Source organism: Thermothielavioides terrestris, chromosome 2 (assembly GCF_000226115.1).
Source record: "Thermothielavioides terrestris NRRL 8126 chromosome 2, complete sequence".
NCBI classification, from domain to species: Eukaryota; Fungi; Ascomycota; class Sordariomycetes; order Sordariales; family Chaetomiaceae; genus Thermothielavioides; species Thermothielavioides terrestris.
Window position 1 is genome coordinate 9010847 of NC_016458.1, and position 10571 is coordinate 9021417.

Consider the following 10571-nt stretch of genomic DNA (forward strand, 5'->3'; position numbering starts at 1 on the left):
CCGACCGGATGTGCGACGAAGGATAGGCGTAGAAGAAAGGGGCGGGAAGGGGGACGCTGGGACTACCACTTTCTGCGGACCAACTGATTTATCGGCGTCGCAGTTGCCCTTCCCCTAATGATGCACAGCTTCTTGAGAGCAACGGCTCTACGGAGATATGACGGCTAGCGGTGCGGTGACACGCTGGGCGGCCAAAGGCCGCCGTGGACGTTTTATCGTAGACCACCGCCCACAAGCGGGTTGAAGCAAACAATATGATGGTCCCGGAACAGGCGGATGTGTTAGTTCCTCAATGCAGACAGCAGCACTGCCGGGACAAATCTGCCAAGCCAACAGCTAAGTACAAGACTCCGGCGAGGGGAAAAGCCCACAATGACGCGGGGAAGGTTGGCTAGAACAGTTCGAACAAAGTAGACAAACCAACGCAATCTTCGGCCGTGATGTTGAGGCGATGATCGGACCTCCACATTGTGACGTTGGACCTTCGAGCTGGACAACTGCTCCCCACAAGTTTGCCCGCCCGCTCGTCAGCGCGCACATGCCAGTTGGTTGGCCGTTGGTTGGCTATCAGTCAGCCCTGTGTACTACGTGGTCCGGCCCTCCCGGCTTGGAGCAGGAGAGTGCCCGCTTTGTGGATTCCGATGACACAGGAAGGCGACCCTCAGAACCGGGGATGCCGGCCGAAATGTGGCATGCCATTACTGAGCTTTCGAACAGACGAAGCGGCGGCCTGGCACCTCATGAGGCTTGGGGATCTCGCTGGCCGTTAGGGAGCTGCTTGCTGGAAGAATAATCCAGGAGTTCCCCGACCAGGAACACAGGACAAACGAAGTGGCCATGTGCCATATCCCGACGACCGGGATCACCCCAGGCGTTCACGATGATGCACGGACGTGCCTGTTTGCCATAGTGGTCGCATTTCCAGGTTCCGCTCCGGCTTTCCTGGCTGGAGCAGCTCTTGCGACAGGTCGGATGGGGCTGGTAGGCTAACTTGGTTTGCCGCTTCCTTCCCTTCATCCTTCAAAGCGCACAATCACCGCTTGGACTTACCGCGTCTATTGTTGCAGGAATATAAAACTAGGTAGATGGACGTCCTCGTCGAGTGCGCCTTTCTCTCCGGGCAGTATTGAAGGCCCTCTTCTTCAAGTCTGGAATGTCCTTAACTCATTTCTTCAGTTCAGGATCGTCCTTAGCCACAGGAGAGAGGTAGTTCGAGGCGGTTCTTGGTTGAGGCGCGTTCCAATTCACTGTTACTGTCAAAAGTGCACCGAGGAAAGCAACCTTAACCGTCTTCAACCCCCCATCGCTCCCTCACTATGCCAGGAGGATACACAACCATATCCCGTTTCGGAATCTCAAAGTCGCCTGGGACCCGAGTCGTCCAGTCCCGTGTAAGGGCGATCCACTTCCAGTCCTGTATGTCGCGACACGGCCCCAGCTGATGGTAGGATGTGATCGTAACTCTCCAGCCGTCGACGAGGGGCCCAACGTCATCCTGGTGGATGTTCCAGATCAGTGGCCGACGCCCCTATTAGCACAGCATACCTTTCAGGCATACATACCTCGGTGTCTGAAGTACTGTATATACTGTCAGAGCGATGCATCTCACGCACCTCAGCCGTCTCAATGGTGATTGTGTAGTCAGTTAAGCACTCGACGCAAGCCCTCGTTACATTTCGGCAAGCCCGTAATAGCGCTAGTCCATTCGGCGGCTTCTTCACCTCCGGCATAGGGTCCCTCCCATTACGGGCCTTGTAAAGGATCCTGGTGGCCGAATCCGAGCCCACATGAATGCAGATATGGTAGTGTCCCTCGTCGATGGCGTCTCGAACTATCGAGGCTCTGCCTTCCAGAACGTGCGATATGCGGAGAAAGAGCTCGTTGCCCACGACCCGAGCGGAGGGGATCTGCCGCCAGGGTGGGCCTGCATCCCAGCTGTATCCCCAAGCGGGCTCGGTGAGGCTATCTAAGGGAAGGCCATGAGAGGGACCGTAGAAGTGCCGGTTCATAACAAGCCGTGCAAGGAAGTGATACCTGTTAGATGGCCACAGTTAGAGGGCGCAAAACCTCGAATATAAATGTATAGAGCATACAGCTTATACGGATAGCCCCTCCAGTTAGGATCAAAGGCCCATGCTTTGTAGTAGCGAAAGCGATTGCACTCCAATATAGGCCATGAGGGCGAGAAGAGATGTAGTTGGCAACAGGCGGAGCAGTAAACAAAGCGGTCGCCAAGATCTTTTTCAAGCAGCGCTAAGATGCCAACCCGACACTTGACGTGGACTTTGGCAACCTCCTTTGCCAATGCAAGGCGGAGATGTTTGCAAGTGAGCGAGAGCGCGACAATGGATTCAGGTGATGAAGAGAGCTGCGCCGCAATGGACAGGAGGAGCTCGACCGGCAGCCTGAGAAGCCCTACCGGCGGCAGACTTGGGGGCGTTTCCGGTGCTGGTGTCGGCGTTGGTGTCGGTATCGGCGTCGGACCTGGAGACGACGAGGATCTATGGAGGTGAGACAATCTCTGACCCATGGCGGACGACGTCGGATAGGCCCTGGAAACAAGAAAGGGTTGTTGAGAATTCCCGCAGACACAGCGTTTCTCGATGGAAGATAACAAATTTCAACACAGGTCATGATGTGATTATGATGGCCTGTAAACAAGGTCTGTGAGCATGAATGGGACCTCCACATCGTTCACCGTTCGCTTGAGCGGCCCCACAGTCGTGAGGGCGGGAAGCTCGTGTGGCACTGCCTTGGATGATCCCTGAGCACTGGGTGGCAAATCGCGACTCGTTACACCTTCAAGATCTTTTCATCGTACACATGGGCTAGTAAGGTTTGAGACCGTTTCAGAAGTGACCGGGATATTCGCACCGGCTGTGAATACTCCTGAGGGAATTGTGTTTTAACTGATCAATTTTCAAAATGAGTTTTGTTATCAACAGGCTCATGATAAAAAGGGAATTGAGGCTAGGCTTCAACACATGAGACGGCCGTCCGGCGCAAATGTGACAGTAATGCCCACTGGTTGTAATATTGATGCCAACTAGTAGCCGAATGTCTCTCAGCGTTGCGTTGTGTTAAATAAAATAAAATAGTATGTACCAATGTAGTGCCAGGAGTATGTAGCTAACAGAGGTGCCGCTGGCAGTCACCCCTGTGCCGTGCCAACACACCGAACCCTGAACCGCTGCTGATGTATTGTGTCAAACAAACGTGCTCTTCCAGAGCATGCTGTATAACGATGTAAAAAGAACAAAATATGCACAGGCCCTTCGCCACAGATGCTCAGAACCTTGCGACAGCAGCCTTGGCAGCAACGGCCACCCTCCTTCTGTGCGCCTCCCTGAACTGGTACCGCTCATAGGTGCCAAATCCATAGGCAACAAGCCCCAGGAGAAGCCAGACGCTGGTGATGATGAGGCCGATGGGGAAAATCATGAGCTGGATACCGGGCAACACAAAGGCGACGGTGCCGTTCTTGAGCCCAGCGAGCTGGTCGTTGACGGCGAGCTGGGCAAGGAGAAGATTGCTCATGACCACATCCTTCGAGAAGACGCCGGTGACGAAGGCAGCTTCATTAGAGGAAACGTTGGTGCTGACCGTCTGGCCGTTGCCGTTGGTGGCCTTGAGCGTGACGATGGGCATGACGAGAGCTTGCCATTGGGCCCTTGCAGGCAAAGTTAGCAACAGGGAAACCTTCCGGTTGGGTTCTCGGCCAGGTAGCCTGAGACTCACATGCTCACTTGGCCCGTCATCTTGTCCTTGTCGACCTGCCCGACGAACATGTACGACTGCAACAGCGGAAGATCCGTGCCGTTGCCGTTGTCTTGCCTGGCCCTGAGTCTCACTGCAGAGGCCGCACTGGCATTTTTGACCTCGGAGACCGATGCTCCCTGGTAGCTGAGCTCGACTTGTATCTGGTCTTGCGGAATGCCCTGGAAATCGCCGGTGGGAGGGCTGAGTTGGAACAGTCTCAGGTCGGCCTCGAACGCGCCCGTCTCGTTGTTGAGCAGCGGCAGGTTGTAACACACGCAAGTGCCCGACGGATTCGACGCTGTATGCAGACTTCTCAGCGAGTCCTGGCAGGCAGCATTCACCTGGGTGTTCCACGCGTTCAGGTCGATGCTCCCGTCGGATTTCAGTGGGGTTCCGCTGTTCATGGTTTGCCTCGTCTCCAGATATGCCCGCGTCTCCAGGCTTGCCATGGCCGATTCTTCCAGACTCCGTTCCACCGTCCGGCCGTTGCGCGTCAAGCCCTCCATAACCAGGTCCCCAATTCCGGCCTGCGCCCCTATCGCCAGGAGGGAGGAGACGAGCGTCCTCTGCCAAAGCATTTTTGCGTGCATGTGTGCGCAGCCCTGTAACTTCCACCTCTTCGTCCTGGTTTACCCAGTCGTCCTTCAGATTAACTTGTGCCCCCCCGCGCCTCGACCAGTCGTTACGGTAATGGTGAAAAGGGGCGCTGCCGATTCCTGCCGCCAGGTCACTCTCCCCGCAGGCTGGTGGTGATTAACTCGATGTATCCAAATGTATCCAAGAGAGAATGGTCGAAGAGAAGCGGGACCCGCCCGGTGAAGGGAAGGACGTTCGTTTCTTTGCCCTCTTCCAGACGACAGAGAGAAAGATTGTGAACGCCGCGCGACGAAGGCGGGGGAGAGAAGAGAGAATGCAAGACCCGAAACGGGAGGCTAGAGAAGCGGAACCAAGTGATTAAGCAGCCGGAGGACAGAATTATGCAAGGGAAATCGAGCCGGTCAGGATCTGGAACGTGGCCTGACTCGGCGAAGCGAATGACAAGGTCTTGGAAACCAAAGCAGGGGAGAGCATGATGTTTGGTGACAACGGGGGGATGGAGTACTGTGTATATGGACGCATGGGGACCAAAGACGGGATGGGAAGGTCTGGCCCAATGACATGGCACAGGACGGCCCCGACTCGCCCGGCTTGGCGCCGGACAGCCAACCGGGGAACAGCTTTGTCGGCTCAGTGGAGGCCAAGCTAAAACGCTGGGCGCCGAAGAATGGTGGAAACAGGCAGCGTGGGGTGCTGACCTGACACGGGCGGAGTGTCACTCTGGAACATTTTGCACAGCGCTTGCCAGCGAAAGGCAAAAACTCGTACGAGGTTTCCCTGCCATTCGCAACAACGGGGATGGGCCACTGTGTGATCGCCGTCCAGAGGTGCGACGAGAAGCGCAGTGCGGTCGGTGTCGGATCGACCTGATGAGACGCCGTGGCCCGGGGTCTGCTGCAAAGGGTGGCCATTCTTCGCCATCCATTGGTCGTGGCCGGGGTCTGGGGTTGGGCCAGCCAGAACCCCAGGAGACCGTTGCATTGATTAAGGCGCCCGACATATGAACACAGGCCATATGAATCGCTGGCTGGCGGGAAAAAAAAAGGGAGAAAAAAAGAGGGAACACAGAACAGAGGAAACCATGTGCCACAAGCTCCTTTCCGCAACCAGCGCTTTGCTTTCCGGTTGTCGCGACGCCTTTGCTGGCTATCGAGATTACGAAAGAGGCTTGCAAAGGGAAGTTGGGTTTTCGATGAGGTGTGGGTCGGGCAGGACTTCCGATCTGGCCTTGCGGTTTTACCTAAGATTAACTAACGCAGTTAAGTAATAAGTTTAAGTTAATTAACCTACACTATTCCAGAATCGGATTGGGCGCGCCTGGTCTTGCCCCTGTCTCGCCTGCAACCCGGAGCATCTGGCCTCGCCAGCCAATGGATCGATGGGCCGCTCGAGATTGCGGATAACCACTGCCACTTCTTGCTTCGAAGGCTTCCGTTTCATTTTGCGGTGCGTTTGGTTTCGAAGAGGCTGTCGGGCGCTTACGCAATAGTGTAGCTCATTTGGGAGGCTCACTACCGACTGTTACTGCGCAGTCAACTCACACAGCGTCGTACAGCACGGAATAATCCGACGGAGTACATCCCATGGGTTATTCTTAAAGAGGTCCCGCCAAGACTAATTTCGGAACCTACCGCTTACAAGTATTTACAAATCGCCGTGAGGGGAGTAGGGTCACCACGACTTTGAGTAACATCAACAACGAAGACTTGCAAAGACTCGTAGCAACAACTTCGTAAAACCTCAACCAAATCGAAAAAAAAGAAAACGAAGTTAACCCATACTCTAACCTTGACCCGTACCCTAACTATAACCCGAACCCTAACTAGAGGGGGGCTGGTGCCGCCCCCCGCACCCCTGGCGAACTAACCCTTGGCGATAGTGCAAACCCCGTGGCGGTCTTGGCGGGGTACTGACGTTGTAAAAACATTGCCGACAATTGGCCGAAATTAGTCTTGGCGGGACCTCTTTAAGATCCAGCCATCCCATGCATGCGCAAAGAGCAAGTGCAGCTTAGCTCTCTGAGCCAACCATCATTGCTGCAGAGCCGCACGATGCACTCGTCCGGCACCAGACGCAGCCACGGCGTCAACGTGCTGAGGCGCGGGCCGTCCACGACATGCTGCAACTGACGCCGACACAGAATGAACATCTGAGTGTAACTCAGGGCTGCGCCTGGGCCTACCCGCCGTGACCAGACGCCCGGTTTTGCGGCCCGCTCGGAAGGCTGCGGCACAGAAGTCGATGCAATCTCGTGCAGACTCAAGACGACGGCCAGCGGGCGAAACCCGACCCACATCCCTGTTGGAACCGCTGCGTAGGCTTAGGAAGATGAAGCTATCACGATACAAGTGATGTATACAACTGGGAGCAATTGTAGTGTTGAAGATATTGTATTGTAGGAGAGAGGCTCTTTAGGAGCCTAGTCTTAGGCGGCAGTTGGGCATCAAGCTAGTGGATCCTAATCTCGGTGAGCTAGCCTAGAGCCCTAGGCCGGGCCGGTTCTAATAAACCCCCCTAGGTCGAGCCTCCGGCTCTAGCCTGCTAAAACTAGTAATCTATAAAGCTATTCCTAACGCTACGTCCTTCCTAATCTGGCAATTCTATAGTGTTGAGGTCCTTCTATTATTACCCTGATCTACTAAGCTTTATATACCTACTTGTCTTAATCCTATATATTATATTATAAATCGAACCCTTTATTCGGTTAGAGCCTTCTTCTAGCCCTATATTTCTTCCTTCTATATTGCCTAGTAGGTATAGATCTTAATAAGGGCTTAGATATCTACTAGATTAAGCATTTCTATAAACTTTTTATAAGGCTTTAGTTCTAGCGCCTTTGTTAGGCTATTAGCTAATATCTAGTTTAAAGGTATATAATCTATATTAACCCTTTTATTCTAAGCTTCTTAGTATAGCTAATAGTTATAAATATCGATATATTTTAGCTTTGTCTATAGTATAGGTATCTTAGTGTTGATTAGCTAAATCGTTTATTTATTATTATATTGGATTAATAGGATTTTATTATTTAGATAGATCTCTAGTACCTCTAATAGGTATTAAAGGAATATACCTTCTTTCGTTGCCTATATAAGTGTTAACAACTCTACTTCTATAGTCGATATAGTTACTATATCCTATTTACTAGCTTACTAGACGATTAGCCCTTTAAATAAGATAATAGTAAAACCTTATAAGCTTTTACAATTAATACTGTTGTTAGTGAAGCTAGTATCGTTAGCTACGATTAGGATATCTTCTCCTCCTAGCTAGAGGGCCTAGAACTTCGTTCGATAGAGGTATTATAATACTCGATTAGCTATATAGTAGTATTCTAGTCCTAAGTTCTAATTGAACTATATAAGCTTAAAGGCTATAAAGGTAATATCTAGGTATATATTAACGGCTATATATAGGATTAAGCCGACCTTCCTTTAATAGAGTCTAATAGAGCTATAGCTAGCAATATTGTTGTATAGGAGTAATTCGCCCTTAGCTATTAAAGTCTCTAGCTCTCCTTTTTCCTAGGCCAACCTTATAATTTTCTTAATATACGCTATCTAGCTAAGCTAAATTAGGCGCCTCTTATAGTTGTAATAAATCTCTATACCTAGGAACTATAGGAGGTTATCTCCTCCTATAAGTTTATACTTTTCTTATAGCTAGCTAATTACTTTATTAGCTTAATATTAATCCTTTTTATAATAGGCGAAGACAATATTATTTATATAGAAGAAAATAATAATACCCTTGTTCGTTATAATATAAGGCTCTTATAGTACAACTTAGAACCTTAGGTTCTTTAGGGTAGCTATTAGCTCTTATTGCTAAAGGAGGGGAGACTTCTATAGGCTATAGAATGTCTTTTTTAGCTTTAGGATAGTTCCTAGCTTATAATAGCTATATAGTATCTCTATATAGATATCTTTATCGATCTTTGTATTAGCAAAGGCGTTAACTATATTAAACTACTTTAGTTCTAGGTCGAACCTTGCTATAGTAGTAAACACTGTTCTAAAGGATTATACAACGAATATAGCTATATAGTTCTTTTTAGCGAACCTCTTCTTTTACTAATCGCTATATACTATAAGCCTTGCTTTATACTTAATAAGGTGTCTACTCTTATTAAACTTATAGATATATATCTATATATAATCTAGGATCTATTTACTCTAGACCTCTTTATTATAGTAGTAAATCTCTTCTTAGGAGCCTATTACTTTATAGCTTCGAAGATAATTGTATTTAGCTTCTAGGAATAGCTAGCCTAGTAGATAATCTTTAAGTTTAAAGTATTATCGAAGTATAAGTAAAAGTATCGACTAGTAGATAGATCTAAGCTTACCTTCTTACTATAGGCGATCGACTTCTTCTTAGGAGATCCTTTTAGCACTACTATTTTCCTTCTTAATAGCATTGACTACCTTCTTAGCCTTCTTTTTATTCTTTTAGGCGAGTTCCTCTCTCTCTTCCTCTATATAGAGGACCCTCCTTAAGTACCTACATTTAGTAGCTCTAGGGCCTAACGTTCCTATATTAAAGGCGGCTTCCTATAGTTGGAATACTCTTTTAGAGGCTCTAGGTAAATATAAACCTAGGAAGGTAGCTACAATTAGGGCGTTTAGTAAAGTAGGTAAAAGAGTTAAATATTAGAACTCTAAGAAAGTGCCTATAGCATTGCCTTTTACTATAATAGTATTTAACACTTCTTCGATAGTAGCTAGGCTCTCTTCTAGTTCTTTAAAAGTTGTTAAAGGCGTATTAAACGCCTTTGTTATATCCTTTTCCTTAGCTATAGGCGTAAGATTATCATTATCCAGCTAATCGGTATTATTAGCGCCTTTAATATTAAACTAGCGCTTTAGCTCTTTAAGGTCTACCTAGGGAATGTCCTACGCTATAAGCTTTAGATCGCCTAGGTATACTTACTTCTTATTAAAGATTATATTATATATATATACTACTTAGTTAGTAGCTAGGTTCTAAATATAGTAGATATTTAAGGAATTGTATCCTATAAAGTAGCTAATCTAAGCTCTTAGTCGGAACTACTTAAAGCGCCTTTCTTTCTTCTTAGTAGTATCTATTAAATTGGGGTGATAGCCTACCTAGATATAGGGACCCAGTTTTTCTGTTTGTTTCAATACGTTGTATTCGTTGCTAGGGGGTTTGGCCCTTTGGTTATATATATTTAAGTGGGCTAAGCCTATCTTCTTCGTCATTAAGCAAGACATTAAGCAGTTGTCAATATACGTTCGTTGACACTACGTTGGTGGTTTTCCTTTTTCTAAGAGGGCTATTGAGCCTCTCCTTTCGTTGTACTACCTTTATCTAGACGATAGGTATTCGAGCTATTGAGCTCTAACTATATTCTTATTGTCTTTTGTCTTTCTACTATATCCTACTAGCTATACCTAAGCTATATATCTTCCTTTTAGGAGACATTCTTCCTACTATTCGATATATACTATCTTTATCCGTCTAGAGGGATATAGCATTCCTTTAGGGGCTATCTCGTATACCTAGTCCTAGGTATAGTAGGGTAGGTTAGTATAGAGGTTTTATACTATTTCAAATAGGGGCTTAATTAGGAAGGAGCTTAGCTCTATATCTAAATAGGATAATATAGACTACGAAGTCTTCTAAGATCGTAGAACTATACAATGCTATATTAATAGCTATACAACGACGATATAGCCGACCTATTAAAGCTCCGATATACTGATATTAGTATCTCTAGGAGGCGTAGAAACCTATTGAGGCGTATACGTTCTAGGGGTCTGTTGAGACCTTGTCCTAGAAGACCTTCCTTTACCTAGATAGTGTAGGGTATCGAAAAGATATCTTATTATCCCTAATACTTTGAAGACCTATTGAGGCTTCGCTATTATCGACGTAGCGGTTATAAAACGCTAACCTAATCGAAAGACGATAGTTCTATCCTCTTAAATAGAGATAAAGGTAGAATTTTTATCGATTATCATTTTCTTCTCTAGTCTAGCTAAACTAATTACGAAAGTAGTTAAATGTAGTAGCTACTTATAAGCTTCTAAGCTTAGAGCTATACCTTTATAACATTTAGCTCCTTCTAATAATATATTTAATACTATTTTATATTAGATATAAGGTTTTAGTATAGACTTTTACTTTTCTTTTTAAAAGCTATACTCTTACCACTATTATATTAGTTGGGTTTAATATATTAGTTGCTA

The 10571-nt window shown here is 47.4% G+C and overlaps 2 protein-coding genes across 2 annotated transcripts; both read right to left on the reverse strand.

The window, feature by feature from the left end:
* Positions 1-1282: 1282 nt before the first annotated feature.
* On the reverse strand, positions 1283-2530 carry THITE_2043632 (uncharacterized protein; the record flags this gene model as incomplete). The annotated part of the gene is made up of 3 exons (XM_003653545.1): positions 1283-1495; positions 1614-2034; positions 2103-2530. The coding sequence occupies 3 exons, from the start codon at positions 2528-2530 to the stop codon at positions 1283-1285; spliced, it is 1062 nt and encodes a 353-aa protein (XP_003653593.1).
* Positions 2531-3140: 610 nt separating this feature from the next.
* On the reverse strand, positions 3141-4456 carry THITE_2116160 (uncharacterized protein). Its single transcript, XM_003653546.1, has 2 exons — positions 3739-4456; positions 3141-3670 (listed from the first exon to the last, which is right to left on the reverse strand). Exons 1-2 carry the CDS (start codon positions 4335-4337, stop codon positions 3289-3291), a joined length of 981 nt encoding a protein of 326 aa, XP_003653594.1. The 5' UTR covers positions 4338-4456; the 3' UTR covers positions 3141-3288.
* Between the last annotated feature and the right edge of the window lie 6115 nt (positions 4457-10571).

Coding starts and splice junctions, on each gene's coding strand:
- THITE_2116160 (XM_003653546.1), bottom strand. CDS start 4,337: ATGCTTTGGCAGAGGACGCTCGTCTCCTCCCTCCTGGCGATAGGGGCG. Junction 3,671..3,738: donor ATGACGGGCCAAGTGAGCAT/GTGAGTCTCAGG, acceptor TTTGCCTGCAAG/GGCCCAATGGCAAGCTCTCG.